Source organism: Nothoprocta perdicaria, unplaced genomic scaffold, assembly GCF_003342845.1.
Source record: "Nothoprocta perdicaria isolate Ctin4 unplaced genomic scaffold, notPer1 scaffold_44, whole genome shotgun sequence".
Classification (NCBI taxonomy): domain Eukaryota; kingdom Metazoa; phylum Chordata; class Aves; order Tinamiformes; family Tinamidae; genus Nothoprocta; species Nothoprocta perdicaria.
In genome coordinates, this window is record NW_020455688.1 from 2,575,931 (window position 1) to 2,599,718 (window position 23,788).

At 42.2% G+C, this 23,788-nt stretch overlaps 1 protein-coding gene across 2 annotated transcripts in view; it reads left to right on the forward strand.

Annotated features, from left to right (window-relative positions):
- The first annotated feature begins 3,475 nt into the window (after window positions 1-3,475).
- SRPK2 (SRSF protein kinase 2) overlaps window positions 3,476-23,788 on the forward strand; it is an 83,355-nt gene continuing 63,042 nt past the window's right edge. Inside the window, exon 1 of one of the 2 annotated variants that reach the window (XM_026046350.1) lies at window positions 3,476-3,721. In XM_026046350.1, the coding sequence (XP_025902135.1) occupies window positions 3,684-3,721 (38 nt within the window). In that variant the 5' untranslated portion in view covers window positions 3,476-3,683. The remainder of the gene's footprint in view (window positions 3,722-23,788) is intronic. The other variant, XM_026046348.1, reaches the window with a different exon arrangement.

A 23,788-nucleotide genomic window follows, 5' to 3' on the forward strand; every position in this document is an offset into this window, starting at 1 on the left:
CAAGCTGTGTGGATTTTAATTTGCTATCGAGTCCTAGTCTTGGCCTTTCTGGCTGTATCATCATTTTCAAATTTTAAGATGATCAAATARCTTCATTAGGAATAAAAATAAGCACCTATGAAGTGAAGCATCTATGGGTAGGGCAATTCCAACTCTGTCTGCAATCGGAATACAGAATGTGACAGAACTTCTTTTCTCGGGCCTAGGCCCTCAGCCGGTACCTTCGTACCAAAAAAAAAAAAAAAAAACCCAAGCAGACAAATGAACCCCCCAAGCCTGCAGTGATAGTAGAGAGTCCTGAAGGGATCAGCTGTTTCCAACAGAGCTGTCAAAACCTTCAGTCTCCTCCAGCCACAAAATTTCCTGTGATGTAGCTGTCAGCTTTTAGTATTGAGGAAATAAACCTGGTAGCAGAATGTGTAAGAAAGCATCCTGTTGTTGCTGAACCGATACGATCAGGGTAGAAAGTGAGAATCAGAAAGGAATTACAGKTGTGCTGATCCTTAAGAAAACAGTGCATCCAAGTCTGTCAAATCTTAATATAAGTTTGGCAAGTTAGAGTTGCCAAAGTTGCTAGTCTGTATTGGTTAGAAATGGAAACTGGACGATGGGAGAGGGATTTACTTCCGTCTAGCAGGCAGGCTCTCTCTGTGCACTGGGTCACATTCAAGAAGAAAGATTTCAGGCCTGTGAACACCCGTGGAGCAGAGAAGACCCATAGGACACACGTCCACCTGCCTTCAATCGTACATCGTGTTTTGTAGAGGACAAATGTACGTCACTCTGCATATACAATGTTTTCTGTAACAGGCCATGTTACAAATGCCTTTCAGTCAGATGGATGTTTAAGAACAGCTGGGGTTCTAAGCGGTAAAAGGCAAGCATTAAGGAATGGCATCTGTGGGTAAAAATGGTGGAGGAATTGTTGGGAGAGTTGCCATGCTGCCTTTCGGGTGGAAACAACTGTTAGAAATGCACAGGGACACTCCTCTTTCGTTACAAATATTGTAGGTCAATATTTATTTTCTGCTTGGAGTTGACCTTAAGTGCTGAGATGGGTTAAAGTGCAAGGCAGATACTACCTGGGACTTCATGGGGCAGGAAGGAAGGAAGCAAGGTTTGGAAACAGGTAGTTTAGATTAGGAAAAAAAGATAAGGCAATGTATACTTTCTTTTTTAACCTGTCTMATATGAAGCAGTCTTTATTCAGAGAGTAGTCAAGCATTTTTTTTYTGAATTATCAATCTAAAATTATCTTAAAGGCAGTCTTTATCAGTTTCCAAGCTGAAATTCAGTACTGTAACTTCTATGTTCATTTATACTAGTTGATAGAGCCTAACACACACAAATATTTTTGAGTRTTCTGAATTACCTGCTTGAGTCTCGTGGCAAATGTTTTTAATCACCCCTTACTGCTCYTCTGTCTCCTTAATCATCTGCCCTGCATTCATACAATCTAAACATAAAGATTTTGAAAATACTGTGTTATGATAAACGTGATACGATAATGTCCATCTCTTCAAAATAACCTTTAAAGTCACTATATACCTGGTGCATTGGGGAACTTGTATGATAAACATTAATGTCACAGGTTGCACTAAACACATGTTTAGAAAAACCCCAAACCCAGTATGATTGTCAAGGCAGGGCAGTATTAAATATTCGTGTCAGGACAAATATAATATTCATGTCAGGGTGTTTTTACTCTAAAATGTCTGGTTCTGAGTGAGTAGTGACTCAGTATTTTTTGTTCTTGTTCACTGTGTAGGTCTTAACTGGAAACATTTTCCAGGCTGAACACAAATAATTTGGGGCTGGAGGAGGCCTAGGGGGACTTATTCCTGCTTTATCTTGATTGCTTTTTTTCCTAGCCAGCACTCCARTGAGTTTAGTTGATGCCCTCCTCCCTTGGGATAGCTGGAGAACCGAGGCGCGGAGGGAAGATGCGGGAGGCCTGAAGGAGAGCTGCAGTGCGCTGGGTAATGTGGTGCTGGGGAGCCGGGGAAATCGGGATTGACAGGGCAGTTCCCTGGCGCTGCCCGGACCCTGCGGCTTGGCAGCAGCCCCCTTGGTGCCTGTGTGGGTGGTGGGGAGATCCCTGCCCTGGGATGAGCACCCRCTGCTGCCCTGGGATGAGCACCCACTGCCYGCGCTGGGCGACRCCGCGTGCGCCGCGCTCGGGCCTTGCGGTTGACTGTGCAGCAGACACGTCCATTGGCGTACGGAAATTTCCAGGAGCCCTCTGAGAGCCCTGGAAGCAGCTGCTCTGAGCAGGACACCTAAGGTTCCTTTAGGAGGAATATGTGGCCGGATACGGCTTGGGAAGAACAAGGGATATTTGCTAAAATCAGGACACGATCCCTGTAACRTTCAAACCCTCCACTAGACCTTGAGGATGCTAAGCTCCTTTGTAATTTGGTAAAAAAAGTATATAGTATCTCTTCTTCAGTTTTCAGAGATTTCTGAAATCTCTGAAATCTCACTTTGTGTGTGGGATTACACAGATATATATATGAGTGTGTGTGTGTATATGTATGCCAAATGGATGCTCTCTCATCATAGCATCTTTAGTCCTAAATGGTTGCTGTTTACTTAAGCTGTAAAAACCTGAACGTAGCCTGGCACAGCCCTTCCCAGTATTTCTATAGATGGCACTACTATCTCCAGCTGTGACAGGATCTTAAAGCAATGCTTACATTCGTGAGAAAATCAGCAGTCTTTATTTTTTTTAATCGCATGTAAGGATATAAAGTATACCCTTAGGTCTCTGGCAGTGGCTGAAGGGGATTCGCGTTTCCAGCAGATACCACGCTCGGACGTGCTGTTGTGAAAGGAGAAGCCGCGGATGGCACCAGGCCTCCCCTGTTCCCGCTGCGCCCCCCTTCCCGGCCGCCGCCGGAGCGGCCCGGTCGCCGGGGCCTGGTCGCTCGCCAAGGCGGGCGGGCGGTTCCGCCGCCTCAGGGCCGCGCTGAGGCGCCGCGCGCGGAGCCTCCTCTCGGCGGGTGCCGAGGGCGAGCACAGTGGTTAATACGGGAGAAAATAACCCGGGGAGCACCCAACGTTGCTTTCCAAAATGAACTTGAGGGACATTAAATGTGGGGCAATAAAAAATGCCAAGTATGTGTGGTGTTTTCTGTCCGTGATTTCTTAGCCGTGTGTCGAAGTACTGGTTTAATACTTCATTCTTTGTGACAAAAATGATTCAAAGAGCCATATTTTTCAGGGCTTTGGAAGTGAGTCTTTCTGAGGGTAGCAAATACCGCTTACGTAATTAAACTGAAAAGCCAGGAATGCCCTAAACCACTTGTTCCAATTCTTTGTGTTAGCAGCGCACGTTTGTGCGGCAGTTCGTGCTGGCTGCGATAAGAATCGCCTCGTAAATGTGGCAGCTCCCCCTTAGGAAAGGAAACCCCCCTCTGCTTAAAAGCAATGGTACTTCCTGCTTTCATAAACAGTCATGTGCATAGTTTAGCAAGGCCCGATGCCTCTGGAGCTTTTTCCTTCGTAGCCCGATTGAATCGGTCTTCACAGAAGTCCTGTGCATCTTGTGGCCTCGTTTTGAACAAAAGGGATTAGGGAGAAAACATCCTTTCCCTCTAAGACTTTGGAAAGCGAGGGCAGGCAATCTTGGTTGTGAATATTTTCTGATTTTTCCAGAAATCAAGCAGAAGATTGAGCTGCTGATGTCAGTTAACTCTGAGAAGTCGTCCTCTTCAGAAAGGTACAGCTACAGCTCTTGCATGAACAATTAATGGGGCAGCATTGCAAAGCAGCAGCGCAGGGCTTTTTATTTTCTTTGTCAAGTTCGCTAATTCTGTTGGTGTATTGCATGCTGGTTACTGCAATGTATTAATTGAATCCCTGTTTTTTGGTGAAGCTTTGTGCCTTTTCGCAAAGGTTTATTGATTTCCTTTATTTTTTTTTTTAATGAAGTCTACTGAGCTGCAGCATGCAAATCATAATACAGCAGGCTACCGGTTTGTGTGGGCTGCTGTTGCAAATCTTGCTCCTTTTTATTTTCGTGCAGGCAGCATCTCAATTTCTGAATTCCTTTTCATAGATGCGGTGTTTTTATAACGTTTAAAAAAGCATCCAAGGGTTGCAAAGGCTTCTTTTGAATTTAGGTTACTATAAAATATAACTTGCTGGAGCTTTTAATGTCCTGTTATGTAGAAAGGGAGTGTCCTTTTGCAAAGTAGCTCAGGAATCGCAAATCCTCAAATTAGTCACATTCTGTAAGATAGATGTGATCCTTGTTCAAGTCTGTGCTAGGAAATGGAGCAGTCACTGCATGCAGTAATGGTTCATGCCTGCAGGTAAGGACAAAATGACTCAGAAGTGTTTTTAAAGCAATTATTTTATCTGTCAATCAGATTAGAATGATTTTAAATAGCTGTTTCATTTTAAGGAAACATTTTGAGGTACTAAACACACAGCAAGTTTTCTGACATGAAATAATCTCCAAGTGACTATTTTATTGTTTCTAAAAGATCGAGCCTGTTCGCTCCCGTTTTGCCTGAGGCTCATTTGTAACAGAATTGTCATTAGTGAGATTGCTTAAGTCCAGATCAACATAATATCAATTTGTATCAAATTATTTGCATTAATCATTTCAGCTGTGCACGAAAGGCCATCTAATGTTACATTTTTGCCTTTTTAATACTGGCATCRTTGAAAAATAGTTATTAATTTAATGCATTTAGACTGTGTTCAGGAGAAATTATCTAAAGTATATTATTGAATGGCTCAACATACTAAGGCATGATAATGCATGGAAAGCTATCTTAAGAAAACAGGATAAAAGACAAATCTTTCAAAATGAGCAAGCCTRTGTGGCTTGAATGGTTTAAAAAATCAAAATGAGCAGTTCAAATTGAAGTGTATTTGTGGTAGATAGCAGCAAACCATATTGCCTCTCAGTAACTAGAGTAGAGAAAAATACCAGCAATGGGAGATAAAATGGTGGGGGGAGTGAGTTGTTAAGTCACCCTTCTAAAATGGAGAGAGATAACAGCTTGGAGATTTATTTTATTGATTTATTTATTCCAAATCAGGATTTGTGGGAGCAAACGTTAATGTTTATTTGCTTACCTCTGTCTCACCCTGATGCCTTAAAATTTTTAAATGCAAARCTAATAAAATGGTGAGGATAACAGAGAGGGTGATGGGGTGAAAACAGTAAAGGAAACAGGTGTTAACTCGATTTTTGGGAAGACTTTCATTAGAGTTGACATTCCTGAGGGAGGGGATTCGGATTCAAGGGAGATTCCTTTTTTTATTTTTTTTTTTAAACCAWTCTGAATGTTTTGCAGCACCCTAGCACTCACCAGTGCATTCTTGAGCAGAACATGCCTGCAGTTAAACTCGTGGTTGTCCAAGACGAATGTGTCCCTGTGAAGGTTTATAGGCCTCAACAGATCCATTTGTCTGAGTTATATTTAAATGTCATTTTTTACAAAGCAGGATTTTGCAGCGGCTTGATGTACAAATAGTATACAGGAAATAATGCAGCAGAGATTAAAATGTGAACATTGTTCATACATACAAACCTATCTCTTTTGAGGGATTTAAATGTGTGGTACTATACATTTACAGATGGATTTGACAAATCAGCTGTGCAATATTATATGATCAGTTATAAATAAAAACAACTCTATATATTAGCTGTTTTTTTTAATAGCCACATTCTTTCTCCATCCCTAAAAATAGACCGATTTTTTTTTTTGCAAGCTGTTATGAAACAGTGCTGCCTATTCTGCTAGCTTTCAGTTTCATACAAGGCCCTTTCAAAATTACTATATTTAATTTTTTGAAAGAAAAAAGAGTTGTATTGAGTGTCTGAACTGCAGAAATCTCTGTGCTGTGTAGAGAGATTGCAGTGCATTCATAGCGCACGCAGACACGCACACACACAAAAATATACGTGTTTTTGACAAGTACTAGTGCAGATTCATGCATTATGATTATGATTAGCTTTTGCCGTCGCTTATGGAGGTTGGGCTTCCTACGAAGCTCGTGTTCCCTGGAATACCAGGGAGAAGTGCAGGTGGGTCCATGGCTTGTTCCGCACGCGCGGAGGCTGCCAGACAGCGCTCGCATGCAGGGAGGGCAGRCGAGAGGAGGTGCCTCCTGCACGGAGAAACGGCGGAGCAGGAGCAGGGAGGAAGGAGGGAGCAGCCCATCATGTCCCCCCTGCTCTCTTCCTTCCCCTAAAAGAGTCTCTTGGGGTCTGTAGGTTCTCCTGCTCATTAGGCAAGTTCGGTGCTATTCTATCCTAGGATAGCAAAAGAGAAAAAATGATATAAGGAAATGGAGCTATAATGGGTGGTTTGGCTGCTGTGGAGACGCAGCGTGTTGGAGATGCTTCAGGGTTCTCCTAGGGTGGTTCGTGGGTATGATTTTGAGAGGCTTTTAGGAAACATTAGCAAGAAAACAAGATGAAGCCTTGTGTTGAGCAYCCTGTAAGATGCTTTCAGTCTCAGAATGTTAGTTAATAAAGATCTGAGATGTTTTCCTTTATAGGTTCATCCTTCCCCTCACCTCTCCACCAGAAAAACTTTAATTGCTCGCTGTGGGGACCAAGATACTGATATATTGGGTTTTGGGAGGTGTTTCATTAGACAGACACAACTAAACAGCATCTTCCAAGCTGTAAATTCCTGAGTGGTTAGTGTCGCTCCGCATCCCCTGCATGTGTCGGTGACAAAGCCCAGCGTGGTGGCCTGAGGAGGGGACGTGGCCACCGTGGATGTGGCCCAGCTGCCCCCTCCGACCTGTTGCACCAAGCTGGGCTCCAGCAAACGGGAGCTTTGAGAGCCCCACGCCAGGAAAGGCTTCCTCCAGCACGCTCACCGTGCAGCACGGACCTGCTTTTTTCTCTAATTAGCAGTAATTTGACCACCCTGTAACCTGGATGTTCCTTAGCCGTTTTTGGGGGCGCTTGTCCAAGTCTTACAAACATCATTAGAAAGGTAGAGCCGGCAACGAGGCAAAGGAAAATGGTATTTCAAGAACCCTCACAGAAAGCAAAAATACTTATTTTTGTTGTATCTGTTGTTGAGCTGGGTTTATTCTTTCTTCTACTGCTTTGTTGAGGACTTTGTAGAACTTGTGAGTTATATTTTAAATTCCATTTGGCGAAATGTCAGTTCTTCTGCCCACATCATTTTCTAATTTTTACACTGTTTTTCAATAAATTTAATGCATGTAATCTTTTTTTTTTTTTTTTTTTTTTTTTTTTTTNTGTTCATTAGGGCAAAGAGGTCGGTATTTTTGCAGCTGTGATTTGTGGATTCTGCATTTCTGTAGTTTGTCCACAATGTGTTGCTGGCAAAGGTCACTAGGGAGGTTCTTTGACCTGCTCTTTTCCTCCCTTTCTGCAAAGGCTGCGAGTACATGTTGCTTTAAAGTGAATTTAGGCTTCAGTGTTTTTCCAAACAAAAATTAAAAAATCAATAGCAATCAAGTGCTCATGAGCAGGCCTAAAGTAGATCATCAGTGTCTGGTGTGTAATTCGATTTTCATGATTTTGAGGGCTTTTATACAGAGCAGTAAAGGAAGATACTGTCAAATGACAGTAAAACAGCAAAGTTCTTGTTATTCAAATATGTAGCAGTATCGGGGGGTGGTGAGTAGTATAGGCAAGGCTTAAGGACAACTGTTCTTTGTTTATATTTCCATGCTGTTTTGTTAGCCTTGAGCTATGTAAACGCCTCTTTCTTTGCAATTTATCTTTTCATAACAAATTGAATGTATTTCTTAATGCTCTCCCATGGTATTTGGATSAGGTCATGCCAAGAATGCAGTCAGGGATGAAGTAAAGGAGGAAGAAATCTGAAATGAGGAGGAGGAAGAAAAAAGATGGAGATTGGGGGCTGTCTGATTCCTTTTTTAGGAAAAGCTCTAATGTTCCTTGCTGTAAGAGACATTGTGAAACAGGCTGCAATGCTGAAAGATTCCTTCAGGTTTAGAAACCAGCAGGGCTTTTATTTATATATTTCATTGTGGATGCTCTGTTTCTCCCGAGGCGCAAGTGTCATTTATTGTAGTGAATTACAGGGAGGAAACACATGTAAAAGTGGAGGAAAAAAATCAACTTCCAGCATTTAATATGACCTGACATTGTTGTGTGTCAGCTACAGGTTTAGTAATAATTATTAGCGAAGAGGGCATTATAAGGTAATATTATTTTTGTAACTAGCATTGAAAGCAAAAACAATTAGCAAAATAATGCATAAAATAATGTTTTGTTAGTTGCATGAAATTCTAATTAAGTATTTAAACTTCAGTATAAAAGAAATGTTGTCTAACTTCTATTTCAGGACATGCCCAGGGTTTTTTTTTTGTACTACTCTTGACCATACTGCTTTGATCTTTTTTTAGTTTTATTTAAAATGATATATAATAATGGTGAACATATATATTATTTCCCTTTTTATAAAATTGCAAGCTCATACTGCTGTTTGTCCTCCTTTATCTTAGGTTACTTGATGTTAACATGGGGCCTGAGCTGCTTACCTAGGAATGCACTTCARCCCATATAGGACAGCTAAGTAACTGTTCAGTGGCAGTGTAAGGAGCCAGCTAACTTMAAGTAGATATTTAATTCATAGATGGCTAAAATTGGACCAAAACAGACCCTAATCTTTGAATATTTTTCATATTAGAGATTTCACAGGCTCAGCGGACTTTTAACTGAAATACGAAAGGATGTAGAAGGAAAGGAAGTTGCAGTTTGCTTTTGTGATTATGTGGAGAAAAGAATGAAAATAGCAGGTGTATAAACAGGCACTTGGGCAGCAGCTTCTTGGCTTTCGAGGAGATGCACCACTTCAGGTTTTCGTATACTAATGGTGAGTGGTGTGACCGGATCAGTTCACTGGTGACTCTTGAAGAAGTTTAGAATTGGAAGTGGGTAGTGACAGAYCTTTCTGCTCCTGGCTCTGCTTGCAAATTCTGCCGTACATAAGAAAATCATAATCATAGAGAAAATACATAAAAAGAAAAGATTTAAGTATTGCATTTTATCTTTCCAGGATATGCATACGTATCCAATTGAAAAGGGTTAGAGAAAAAAATAGCAGTTGTTTTGAAGACAAGCCTTCCGTATTACAAATTTAGCCTGTTTTCATGACCTGAAGCTCTGAAGAGTCTGATGTGGTTTCCTGCCTCTTTGTGTTCTGGGCTTACAATCACTAAGAGACTACTTAGATATTATTCTCTGAATTTGCTGTGATGTCATATGTGTATTTTAATTGCTGTGCAATTGATGTGCAGCCACGTATAGCTAAGCCTTGAATAGCTAAGCCACAAGTTTACATGTGTATTGACTTAAGCAGGGAGTGCTTCTGTATTTTCTTCAGGCCTAACTTTTAGGCTTGGGCAGCCATCTGATAAAATTGTAAAAACCTTGAAAACATCATGAAAGTAATTGCATTTATGCAATGRTGGATTGTTATTTCCTTTTTTTTCCTTCCCTTTTTATTGCTTGCGAAATACATGTATTTTAAGATTTCATTGATTAATCTGAAGACCTTTTTCTGTTTTTCAATCTTGGAGCCATGTAATTTCACAGGAGRGAGGAGAATTTTCTTAGAGCTGCTTTATTTTTGGCAAAATGTCATTTGAATTAGCAGGAGATATTGTAAGAGCTCAGTGCTTTGTCTTCAAGAAGCAGCTTCTCGTGCCCAGATCTGCTGGGACAACCACTGCCTCCCTGCAAAGCCAAGGACCTGACTCTGGTTTTGTTGCTGAGTTCCCATGTTCACAGGGATGGATCAACTGTCCGTCTCCTTTCTGCTGTAAAGAATCTATTTGCTTTATTTATAAAATAGAGAAAATATAAAGAATCTATTTGCTATATTTCTCCTTGCTATAAAGAATGTTATTTTGTAACCCCTATGACAGGAAGTGAATSAAAATCTGCAGCAGTGGTTCTGACGAGTGTGGAGGGGTGCAGGGGCTCTGCAGTTCCTAGGGGTGTCGGGGGACAGCTGCCTGTTTCACTGCTCTCCACCCAGCACCAGGTCCCTCGGGGCCTCATTGCCTCCTGCTGCTGCCGTCCACCAAAGCAAACCAGCCTGCCTTTAGTCCAGGCCAGAAACGAGGCTTAACAGTGTTGAATTGGCTCTGTTCTCGACCATTTCGTGCACAAAAAGCATGACCTTCCCCGTGATGAGCAGCACGTGAGGTGTCCTGCTCAGGGCTGCGCTTCTCGTTTCGGCAGGGAGCCCCTTGGATGGGTCCTGGTGCTCACGGAGCAGGAATTGGGATCTGCCACTGCTGCTGCTCAGTGCTGAGTGAGGACGGGATACAGGGACACTGCCCTGGACCGAGGCTTCCCTGAGCAGTGTGGAAAAGATAATTCAACACAGTGATTCGGAAGCATAAATTTTCTCAGAGGTCAGACATTTATGGCACAGAACAAAGCTCTGGAGTGTGGTGAGCACTTTTACCATCTAAAATCACAGAATCACAGAATGGTTGAGGTTGGAGGGGACCTCTGGAGATCATCTAGTSCARCCCCCTGCTCCAGCAGGGACACCCAGAGCACGGGGCACAGGGYRGCATCCAGGCGCCTTTGGAAGATCTCCAGAGAAGGAGMCTCCACAGCCTCCCTGGGCAGCCTGTGCCAGGGCTCTGKCACCCTCACACCAAACAAGYTCTTCCTCACATGCACATGGAACTTCCCGGGTTTCCATTTGTACCCATTGYCCCTTGTCCTGTCACTGACCACCACCGAGAAGAGTTTGGCCCTTTCCTCCATACATTCCCCCTCATGTACTTATATATATTAATCAGATCCCTTCTCAGCCTACTAGAACAAATACTTTGTGCTAGTATAAGATTCTATAATACTATAGATTAAATAAGTATTTGGACTCTGGTAGAGTCCAAACAATCTTTAGCCACTTCACTCAAAGTCTCATTTGGCTCCTTCCCAGGTAATTAATGTTGCAGAGTATTAGAAGGCTAGACTAGAAAGCCAAATAAAAACATCTTCCTCAAATGTTTTTTTTTTTTAATTTATTTTCATGGCAGAAGATATAGGATGCCAACCTTGCACAGTAATTACAGGTTCATGAGAAAACAACCCATCTCTTCCTCTTCCTCACCAGCATCCAAAGTCCCTGTAGTAGCTCTGGGTTGGCTGTTGAGTGTCCCTGATAGTTGGGCTCTCTRCTTGTCATGTGTCGTGTTGTTATTACTGTGTATTATATACGTATTGCTTCTTGTGCAGGGCACTAGTGTTTGAAGTTGRCATTCTGTTTACAAGTTTCTCCAAGGCAAACTTATTCAATATTTTCCTGTAATTTAATTTACATGTATTATATCTCTATATTTTGTCTCTTTGAAGGAAAACACAGGAAAGATCCAGTTGAGATTCCTTTCAAACATGTCTAGCACTCAGGAATTTCACGGGCTATTTAAAGAACCAGGGACATGCAGTCAGAGCAGAACAACAGTGTCAGAGAAATGGCAACACATTTTTCTGCTATCATTTCAAATACTTAATAGTTTACTTTTTTTTTTTTTTAAAGCAAAATTGAATTGAATGTGTTCCAGCAAATATAGGACAGCTTAGGCACAGGAGTCTTGTCCTGAGCTCCAGTCCAAAGCAGATGGACAGTCTCAGTGTAGCAAGAAACACGCTTTGAAGCAGGACATTACTGCARCTTTGGCAAAGAAACCCTCAGCTCTCTGCCTGTCAGAGTAGAAAGTGCACCTATAGAGTAGATAGATAGTGAGAAACAACATTTAATGACATTAATGAGGTTGTAGTGATCAAGTGCAGGGCCCAGAGCCACAGCTGTACTGCAGCGCCGCCTGCTTGTGCTGGACCTTCCCATTTATCTTTCCCCGCTGTTTTCCCATGCACCGTCCTCCCTTGTCCACCTTTATCCCTTTCTTTCTCCATCTCTGTTTGCTTCCTCTAAACATTTCATAATAAATATTGCATATTCTCATAACCCCTTAAAGCACCCTGATGGTTTTACACAACCCCAAACTCCCTTTCCCCTGCGTCCCAGAGCAAGTCTGTAGCCSTCAGGGCAACAATCTTCTTTCCCTCATTAGGTAACGAGGGTTCCTCTGCCTGTTGTTCTCCTCTGACCCTGCCTGGATCTGCTTTAATTGCGAGGGGCCACTAGCGCATTAGCCTCCAGTCTCCTGGGAATCATTAACTCTGTGCCGGGGCCTAGGAGCACCTGTTAGAGAGGGGGTTTTGTCAACCCAACATAGACATCCAGAAGGCTGCAATCTGCTCAGGATACAAAATGCACAAATCCTTTCCTCCAGCTTTATGGGCTCCTGTAGGTTTACAGTGCTGCAGAGTTTTGATTCCTATTCAGTTTGCAGAGAAGTCCCTCTGGAAGGGAAACCTGAGGTGTCTTCTTACAGCGTGTTAAATAAATACACTGCACACTTGACACCAGTCTGAGACATCAGTCTCATATAGATCTAGTGGCACAGACAGAGCTCAGCGGAGTCCACGAGCAAATGGTGCTGCTCACCCACGGGAACTGTGCTCTGTGTCTCTTGCAAAACCCATGCCCAAGGTAAGGACATCTCTTGGGTGGGATTGCTGAGCATGAACAGCTCGACCTAGATGCCTTCCCTCTCTCTGTTCTGGTCCAGAAAAGAAAAGAAGTGCCTTAATATTGACAATTCCACAGTATTTGTTGRACATGTTTAAAAAAAAAGGCAAAAAGCAGTCAAATATTCTCCTTTAGGAAGGGAGCTGTGTCTCTAAGGTGCATGGGGCAGCTAATGGTTAATTTGACCTGCAGATATTGAGAGGGGCCATTCCAGTGCAAGGCAAAGGCTGGGCGGGCAAAAAGTGCCGTGAACGAGGCGGGCCCGGCTGCCCKACGTGCACGTAGAAGGGTTGGCATCTATTATACCTGATACAACMAGAGCCCCCGAGTGAGCTCAGGCTGAGCCTTTGCCAAGTCGCTCCTCTCGGGAGGAGAAACGGGTGACGTGACGTGCGGGGTGTGGGATGTGGTGCCGTGGGAGCGTGCRCGGTCCCGCGGCTTTGCTGCGAGTGTGAGCAGAGCTCTGCTTGCTTGAAGGGAGAGGAAGCAAAGCTCCCGGGCTGCTGCTTTGCTGACGTCTTCAAGGCTCCTAATCTAGAGAGGGCTGAGTCAAAGGGGAGAAAAATCGTTCCTCACCCTCCCCAGATCACAGGCACTTTATTTATTTATTTATTTATTTATTTATTTATTTATTTATTTATTTATTATTTGTTTGTTTGTTTGCCTAATACCTTGGGCATATATAGCTGCCACCAGTTTTCCAAACTCCATTAATTTCAATATTTTTTTTTCAGTCCACACACATTATAGTCTGACTAGATTTGATGTGTCGTTGCTTTGGACACTGCTTTTATTTTTCCCCCCAGCTGTTACATAAAAGGTCCCTTGTTGCTTTTTTGTTTAAAGTAAAAGGAGAGCATTTAGCCCAACTATCGGTCTTGATCAGAGATTAATACAGGCTTATTTAGAGAGCCATTTGATCAAAAAATTAAGATTTTTAGGCTAACAATATCATGCTTAAAATATATCTTAATTCTTCTAAATATATATATATAATAAATATTTTCTATATTGTATTTATAAAGTATGTAATAGTATATTATTGAAATATTATATTTTTAAAATTTATATTAAATATATCATAAATAAATATAGTCTAAAAATATCTTCTTAAAAAGAAGAATCTGTGCATGCTCTGATCCCTGTGTCTACTTGCTGAGCTCTGYGGTTTCTTCCCCGTCGTGTTGCCTGGTATCTGAGGACTCCTGCCCTTTGCTGTAAATAGCTCCAGTGAGGCCTTTCCCGTGGACAGGTGGGAGCTGCTTTAGGGTCTTCCCGGGCTTCTGCCAGCTCCTCACTGGACTTCTCCAGGCAGAGCAGTTCAGCTCCAGGCCATCCTTGTTCCCTTTTGCTGTCCTCTCAAAAAYTGGTTTTCTTTTGCAGGCAGCCTGGCTCCTGTGTGGTGCTTGACTGCCCTGCTCCCGTGCTTCAAGCCCATGGGACACAACTGGGCTGACATGCATACGTATATACATGTGTACATATGTACATACGTACGTACATATCTCCTTCATTAACTCCCAAAAGCTTCTACGACTGTCATGACTACCTGGTGCTTTAAACTGCTTCCAATACCTAGTTGTTTTGACCACACAGCTATATATGTTTATGCATATACACTCACATGTAAAAAGAAAGCTGAGATTCAATTGCAGTGGAGCTTAATGTGCAAATAATATTGTAAGGAAATGATTATCCCAAGGATGCTGCCCTGTACCCAGCCCTCATTTTTGATGTCCACTCCTTGTGTTTAGATACCACCTCCTCCTAGACCTTTCCAGTCTGCTTGCTTTATTTATCCCACCTTTCATTTTACACTCCTTATTTGAAAATTTGTTTTCAAATACTGGTAGCTTCAAAGAGATTTAGAATATTTGAAGTGAAAGTTGTAAATATGAAATTCTGGTAGCACTTGCTTCAGCATTTTTTTTTTTTTTGATAGAGGTTTTATAACATTTCAGATAACCTGTTAGCTTATACTAGCCAAGGTTCAGAAGAGAAACAAATAGAAAATACTCTGATGGAGAAAAAAAATGTTCTAAATATAGTGGAGGATGGAAATGGTAGAGGCTTAAGATATATTTAATATAGATGAAGTGCTAGCAGAGGGTGTTGTGGGCAAACTGATGAGCTGTGGGCTAGATATGTGCRGTGAGGTGGGTTGCAGGCAACGGGTCACTGAGATGASGAAGGGACTGGAGCATCTGTCACACAAAGAGAGGCCCCGGAGAGGGATCTTGCCAATGTGAGTGAGTATCTCATGGGGGAGAGGAAAGAAGTTGGAGCCAAACGTTTGTCAGTGGTGCCCAGTGGTTGGGTGAGARGCAGWGGGCACAAAGTGAAACACAGGAACTGCCCTGTAAACATAGGAAGAAACATAYTTAGTGTGTCAAACACTAGAACAGGTTGCTCAGAAAGGTTGTGGAGGCCCCATTCTTGTGAGGGTGAAAACCCCAACTGGACGTGGTCCTGGGCAGCCTGCTCTGGGGACTCTACTAGGGCAGAGAGGTGGGCTAGATCATCTCCGTAGATGCCTCATAACCTCAGCTGCTCTATGACCGGGAAAACTGACTATTTGGATAAAACTTTTTTTTTTTTTTTTTTTGCCTCATAACCTCAGCTGCTCTATGACCGGGAAAACTGACTATTTGGATAAAACTTTTTTTTTTTTTTTTTTGGATAAAACTATAACTGATAAATATTGGATTTTAAAAAAGTTTTTCCTTTCTCTTTAAAAATAAAGTCTTCTTGCACCAGAAGTTTGGTTTTCATCCTCCTGAACTTGTGCTGCAGTCATAAGACTTGCTGCTTTTTCTGCTGGTCTATATCTTTTTCTATAAAAAGCACCTTTCTCAGCCAGTTGATTCCCAGGAGAGTGCTTCGCTTTCTTCGGATGCAGTTCTGTATGTGCCTGGTTATTGGCCATAATAACATTTGTTGGTCAAAACCTGCAAAAATATCTGCCTGAAAGACCTCCCGGCGGCRTAGATCTCTCTGGCTATTTGTTTTCCCTGCTCCAGTAATTGGGGCTTTCCTTAATACAATACTTCATTCTTCATCTTTACATTTTTCCCTTAACTATTTTATAGACTTTAGTATTTGGTATTTAGTTGTTTTTCATTTAGGGCAGGAATTGGGTCGGGTCTGTATAGGGAGCAGTTTTCCAGTGGTCTTGAACAGGACAAAAATGTCCAAAAAGGGAAGTGCTTGATTGCTGTTCATCACCTGCTCTGGCTATTGCAGTAATGCATACGAGCATAAATACACACACACATATTTGTATGCACATATATATATACACACACACACACACACACACACTCGTATATATACATATATATGCATATATAGCATTGAAAATTGAGTTACATGGAAATCTCCATAGTAAATTAGGTTCTTCAGCTACTAACCGTTCAGCAGATTCTGAAATAAGATTTTTCCCCTTTTGGTGAATATAAATCCTTGATGGTTATGAAAAAAGCTTTTACTGCCTTATGTTCATTATATGCTGATTTAAATCCTTTAAGACAGGAGACTGATTTATTTTTCATATGCCGTACAGAAATTTTCCCTTTTTGGACACCTTTGTTTGCTCCTAGCAAAGATATTTAAACATTTTCCTCGCTTTGGTGTCTGTGAGAACTGCTGTGAGAAACCACAACGTATTCCACATAACTGTGCAGCTAGAAGGGATCTTGTGTCTTCCAGGTTGGTACCAGTCCATTACAAGCAATCGAATACAAACCTTCTGTCAMAATGACAAAAAATAGGGAGCATTGCTTATTGAATAAAATCCCGATCAGAGTTTTAGAATTTAAAAAATTGATTTTAAAAAAAGAATAGAAAAAGAATAGAGATGCAGAATTTGTTTAAAATGTTTTGTGTTCAGGTGAAGCGAGCACTGCTGTGTTCTTGGGCAAGATTGGTAAAAACCTGCTAATGCTGAATGGAATGATGGAGCGCTCAGCATGGATATTTGTGCAAAAGAATTGTCTGTAAAATGCACTGCATTTTTTTTGTTAAATTGGCATGTTATAACAATTAGTGGAGTGTTACTGGATTTCTGCAAATGTAAATTTCAGTGATTTACATGAAAGCATTTGGTAATGACTTTGCAGTTTCCAGCAGCTGAAACCSTGCCTCCTTTTTAGCCCCATCTGCATCTGTTTTCCCTCTTCCCCGTTGATTGTTTCTTGCATTCCTTGGACAGGAGGTGTCACGGGCAATAGGACCTCCAGCTTTTGGAGCGTTGGGGCAGACTGGTAGCCTGCTGGAGGACCTGAACATTGAAGAATCATCTGGCAACCCGGAAAGAGGATAATTCTTTCAAAATGAAAGTGAATTTTTTAGTAAGGAGACTCATGCAGTATTCTTAGAGAAAGAATTTACATCCAGTTTGCTGGTCAGTAGAGCTCAGATTACTTTAGAATTTATGAGGGAGCTTTGGTTGTGCTGACTGTAATAACATTTATGTTGTTTTCAGGTAGCTTTGAGATGGTGAACTAACAGTTATGTTCTGTAGAGTGCCTTTGCTGCAAGGTTTTTGAAGTGATGTGTAAATGGGTCATGATTTAATCATGATTAAAAGAAGATAAAGACACATTAGCTATGCTTGCTATCAAGTGATCTAATTGTTTCTTTTAAATTAAATCCTCCTGAGTTGGAAAGCAAAGTTTTGTAATTTAAAGCGTTACATTGAAAATCTTAAAGGAAGAGCATTTTTCTAGTTATTTTCTCACGTGTTTKTTGCTGCTGTTGGCATTCAGTGCTGTAATTTGCCAGTGATGAAAATGTCTGGTTTCGGTTAAGATTTTGTTTCCCTGCATGTACTCAGAATCGTGAGAACTCCAGCAAAATGGGCAGCAGGGTCTGGGCCAGAGCAGGGCTGTGGAGCTGCCCTGGTGTGGAGATACGGAGGGTGCCAGCAAAGCATCACTGCAGATGATTAGTTCACTTTGAATCCCTAACTGGGCATTAAAATGCAAGCTTAGGAGTTTGTAACTCACTTTTTATTTTTATTTTATATTTTCATTTGGCTCCAAACTGCAAATCTTTACCAATCTAAAAGAAGCAATTAGAAATTATGAAAGGCACTATGTGTTGAACTTAAGGATCACAATATGCTATAAAATATGCAGAAGGGATAGTATCATTTATACTGTGGTAATATATTTCTAACTGTGTTTTTTTTCTGGGTTTTATGGACTTCATGCTGGCTAAATTTGGCAAATAAATCTAGATACTCTTAATTCCTGGTCCATTACAGTTGATACTGTATTTTTCTTTTGCAAAATCAACCAGATATTCATATTACATGTTTGCTTGAGACTATTTTTTTTTTAAATAGTTGTGGTCAGTTGCAGGCTGCTTTATTAACATCTGTGAGAACAGTGCAGACTGGAGAAGCTGCAAACATAATTAAGATGATGGCCGTGTTATGGTGTAATTAGGTRCTGTAAGTTATAAACACAAAAGGAAGTGTTTTATTCACAAGAGATGTTAACAGTGATTTGTTTTTAAAGTTTTCTTTGGAGTGATCTGATTGTTTTTCTTAAGGACAAGGCTGCTCCATTTGAAAGATCCGTGTTAGGGTTTCTACTGAAGTTAGAGATTTTTTATTCACATTTTATTTTTTAGAAGGAGTAAGATCTTAATTTTGAGAAATTAGAGTGTCTGACCACAAGTTACTTATGAGGCAGCAGTGTCCTGGTGGCCAAGAAGGCCARTGGGCTCCTGGCTGCATCAGGAGGATGTTGCCAGCAGGGGCAGGGAGGGGATCCTGCCCCTCTGCTCAGCTCTGGGGAGGCCGCACCTGGAGCATTGGGGGCAGCTCTGGGCTCCCCAGGGCAAGAGGGACGTGGAGCTTCTAGAGAGGGTCCAGCGGAGAGCGACAGAGATGATGAAGGGACTGGAGCATCTCTCGTATGACGAGAGACTGAGCGAGCTGGGCCTGTTTAGCCTGGAGAAGAGAAGGTTGAGAGGGGATCTGATCAGTATGTATAAGAACATGAGTGGGGAATGTAGGGAGGAAGGGGCCAAGCTCTTCTCAGTGGTGGCCAGTGACAGGACAAGGGGCAATGGGTGCAAGTTGAAACCCAGGCAGCTCCATGTGCATGTGAGGAAGAACTTGTTTGGTGTGAGGGTGCCAGAGCCCTGGCCCAGGCTGCCCAGGGAGGCTGTGGAGTCTCCTTCTCTGGAGATCTTCCAAAGSCRCCTGGATGCCGCCYTGTGCCCYGTGCTCTGGGTGTCCCTGCTGGAGCAGGGGGCTGCACTAGATGATCTTCAGAGATCTCCCTAAATCTCCAGAGAAGGAGACTCCACAACCTCCCTGGGCAGCCTGTGCCAGGGCTCTGGCACCCTGGCTATTAAGAAATTTTTCCTTAAGTTCCCGTGGAATTTTGCTTTCTTTCTTTTTTATTATGATAACAATAATGACATTAATATCTAGGTTTACAGACATCTGGATCTCCTAGATCCTAGATATCCAATACAACGTCTTGCTCATCCGGATGTGCTTAGCACCTCCCTAACTGGAGGGAGGTGGATAACTGGATATCCTGGCAGTTTTCCTTTTTTTTTTTTTTTTTTTTTTTTCCCAGTCTTTACTATTAATTAGTATGATGTCTGTTTTACCTTCTATTTCACAGAAAGGCAGCAACGATTAATTTGTGCCATATGAGATCCTTTAACCTGCTGCCTTGGGAGGTGGCAATGGCAGCTGAAAGGACCGTGTATTTCTGAAAGTGGACCCGGTGCTCGGACAGGACACTGGCACTTTGGTTAAACCTCTGCCTATTYGTAGGGTGACATAAGGTGTTTCAATCTGTAATCACTGCTAAAGCTTTTTGAATTTGTTTTTTTAAAGATGAATCTTGGAGCAGAAGATTCTCCCCAATACTGATCTAGTTCAACAATAGCATAAAACAAAGTTTTCTGAATTGAAAGGGAAAAAAACCCAAAGCCTCGGAAAATAACGTACACGTATGTTTGCCCATTTCAGTGATCCAGTTACATCAGCTGGGAACCAGAGATCTAAATGTTGTCAAAGACACATTTGTGATATGAAAGCCCCCATTATAATTCATAACAAGTGTTTCAAGTTCACCCTGCCCCAAACCTTTTATGTTTTTGTTGAAGGGAGGATGTTTAAGCCGTAGCCTTAGTGAATAGCTAGGGCTTGCTCATGCAAAGAGACATTTGATCTGCGAGGCAGTAACCCCAGGAGACACTGTTACCTTGTTGATAGTCCTGTTTGGAGGTAGGAAAAGAGTGTTCAGTGTTCAGCAGCCTCTGACAAGAGCAGCTGGTGGGGGGCTGSCATTTGCTCTCCCTGCAACAGTTGCAAAGAAAGAGAAAGGGCTTCAGAAAGTAAACAGTGCAAATACRCAGTGATTAAAATTGTTGCATGCTTTAGTTTTGCTTGGAGAATTAAGGAAAACCTGGAAAAGGGCTCGTTCGCATGGGCAAAGTTGGATTAACCAGGTCAGTGTAGCTTAGTGATGGATGCTGCTGGAACGTAGGTAGGAAGCTAACAAACAGGGACGCCCCTGCTGCACACACTGGGGGTGTCAGTTTGAGACTTGGAGAGGAGTTCCTATACGTGTGTGTGTACCTGTACGTATATGTGCTTGTCTCAAAGTCCTTACAGGAAACACGGGGGTTGCCCAGACTTGCTTTTAGCTCCGGGGTTTGGTCTGCCCAAGAAGCCRGCAGAGCCTCCTCGGCTCCTGGTTTGGGGTGTGCTACAGCCTGGGTTGTAAGGAACTCGTGGAAAATGAGCAAAAAGCAGGACAGCCACCTCCCACCCCACAGAACCGCAAGCCTGAGTTTAGATCAGCTGAAGTTAGTCTTAAAGTTTCCCTGTCAGGTTTTGAAGAGAACTCCACAAAGAGATACCCCGGATAACCTGCACGGATCCGAGAGCTCATTGCTGCTGAAGTGGCTTATCCGTCTCGTGCTCTGCTGCCTGCATCATCTCCTCCCTTCGTTTGCCACTTGCCCAGTACCTTTAAGCTCATTAAACACACTCCAGAGAAGCGAATAACCACTGCCAGAGCGAGGAACAAAGGAGGGAGCGGGGCAGCTCTGCATGCCCTGAGAGTGGGAGCGAGGAGCCGAGGCTGGATCCTGCGGTGGCAGCAGGTTGTCACGTTGTCCCAGCATGTGCACGAGCTGCACGTTGGCTCCTGCCTCGCATCAGCTCTCGGGGCCCTTCTGTGCGCTCGGGAGAAACACCAACCAACTTGACTGGCTTCGAGGATTTTCTTTCCTTGGCTTTTTTCCTGTCTTCCCTTAGGAAATTGGAGAGGTTYGCGCAGGAGTTCAGTAAATCCCAGTGCCTGTCCCTGGTCAGTGGCAGGAAGGGAAGGAGCAGCTAGAGGGAGGGAAAAAAATGGGGTGAAGAGTGTGTCCTCCCACTGCTGGAATGRTGAATGTGGCACTGGCCCCCCCATCCCAGGGAACCGTCTGTGAAATATTTATAGCTCTTATCAAAAGAGAGAAAAGAAAGAACAYTAAAGCAAAGAAAAAAAAAAAGAGGGAGAGGTTATAAAAGTCAGTGTGTTCCACTGGGAAAGATGCATCCTATGAATGAAGGTGATGTGAGGTGTAAAATATGCAGAAAATTTTGTAACAAGTCAGGGAATGAGGGAAGTTTACAGCAAGGCAGTGGATAAAGGAACAGAGGAAGATTTTCCTTATTTAAATTTTATGGATTAGCTGACGTTTTTCTTCACCACTATATTTTACAGCCCTTTGTATCTGTGTTATATTACTTGCACCTTCTTAAGCAAAGTTTTTTATGTATTTTGTCCTTATTTGATTTGCAAATAGGGAAAAATACCTGTGTGAAACAAACGGAAATGCTGACTGGTTGGATGATAGAAAGTCAAGAGTGATACCATGACAAAAATGGAAGACTTTCTGGCCACGCTGGGAGTTGATGCTGACAGTCAGGGGACTGAAGGAACAGACATAAGAGACTCATCATGTAATTCAGTCCCACTGGATGCTGAGAGGCTGTTTGAACATGGTAGAGGTGAAGCAGTCGCTCTGTAACAGTGATCATAGTGTGGTGAAATTTAGCATCCTTTCAGGAGAAACAGAAACTTAAGTGTGTCGGGATCTCTGAGGTCTGTAGATGCTAGGAGTGGTCCAAGAGAATAAAGCCAACATAGGAAATAACTTGGTTTTTTTTGCTTGTGTTCACTGTGTATGAATTGCTGTTTTTTCACATGCCAGAATCCTCCTTTGGAGAGACTCAGAGAATCTGATCCAGGTATAAGCATCTGTAAAAGAAGTAGTTGAATTAAAAAGACAAAACTGATAGATGCAAAACAGTGCATTAGGAAGCAGTGTGAGCTGAAAATGGAGGTATGTAAATCTTGTTTAATACCTCCAGTGCAGTCGAATACTGCCAAAAAGTTGAAGTAGTTGCCAGTTTTTAAGAACGGTTTCAAGGTAGGCTGGGGAAACTACAGAGCAATAAACCTGCAGTTTGTAGCAGATAAATTCTCTAGGTGCTGTGATGAAGAACAAATTCACACTTGGGCAAATGACAAATCCTAACAAAATCAAGCTGGCATTTCTATAGAAAAGTCAAGTCTCAGAGACATAAGGCTCAAGGCTGGAGCCTTTTCAGATAAACAGTGAGCTGGTTCATAGTTGATATAGTCTCCTTAGATTTTGGAGGTGGTGAGGAGGAGTATTAGAGGAAGCTGTTTACAGAAGGATCTGGAAGATGAGAGGGAGGCCCCTTGCCTGGAATTGCTTAAAAGATGTGATGGGAGAAATACATGGTGATTTTGACAGTAGAAGGAGGTCGCCTGTAATGTGACATGTACTAAATATTGTGTTCACAAAGGATCTTTAAAAGAAGAGAATTAGCATGGGGAGAAACTTTGCTACTACTGACTTATTTGGGTAGGAAAGTGGGGGGATGATTGGAAGAAAAATTAAAAAAGTGTACAAGAGGAGAGCTAGTTAACATGGAAAATGGAGAAAGGGGAAAGGAGAATGGAAATGGTTCATGGGGAAAAGCCAGCTCTACCTACACATGTGCTGATAGGATCTAGCACATTTGCTATCAATATTGTAGTGATAWTAGATAGATGGTAGTCACAGCTTAGCACTGTAGTGGTCAGACATAAAATAGAACATTAGGGATCATCAGGAAGGCAAAAGTGATCTATGGATAACTGTGAAGTGCCCCGTGCCTTGAATATTTTACACAGTTCTGTGCTCTTCATCTCAGAAAAAAAAAATGTGAGAGAGAAATGATTGAGAAAAACGACTTGCTTGATGCAGGTTATAATTTAATTCAGGGAGCAGCAGAGTAGATAGGGCTCTTTACACCGGAAAAGAAGTGTCGATGGGGAGATAAAATGAAGGTTTATAGAATTGTGAATGACACAAAGATGGTAAAGAGAAAATAAATTTTCACTGTTTCTTGCAGTGTTAGAATCATCCAYATTTAGCTTGCAAGCCTGAATAATCAACAGGAAATTGTTCCTTGGTCGTGRGTGCTGACTGGGTAACATCCTGTCCATAGGATGTTAATATTCTGTATCAATTGTTAATGTTAGTATTAGATTTTATCAGTTCAAGAGGTGACAGGACAAGTTTATGGAAGAGTAGTTCATTGAAGACTGCTTGAAAACCAAGATAGGATTTGTAGCACAAGGAGTCCCAGGAGCAAATTGCTGCAGGACTGGGTGAGTATTTGGAGAGGAAGCTGCTTCTTGCCGGTCTCATTCCAAGTCTTCCCAAGGTTTCCACGTTCGGACACTCTCAGAAATAGAGTAACGGACCAGGAGCGACTTTGGTCTGACCCAGGCTGGCCTTTCATCTGCCAGCAGAGCTCAAAGTGGCTCTATGTATTTACTAAAAACCAAGTTTTAGTTATGTATTGATTACTGAGAAGATTAACAGAGTGAAAACGGCCGAGGAAAACGTAGGCTCTCTGGTTTGGACTSACAAAGCTGAAGCAAGAGGCTGAGGTTCTTGATCTAGAAATCCTCCTGTGGTGGTTTCTGGTTGTGAAGACTTCATTTTGAAAGGAGGAGTAGTAAGKGAATGTATTCTAGGTGTTAAGCAAAAGGCCATAACTCTTTTTTCCTAATTACTGGGGTTAATTTGGGAGCTGTACAGAACAAGAAATAAACAGGTACCTTATTTTTAAAAGGCATACAGAA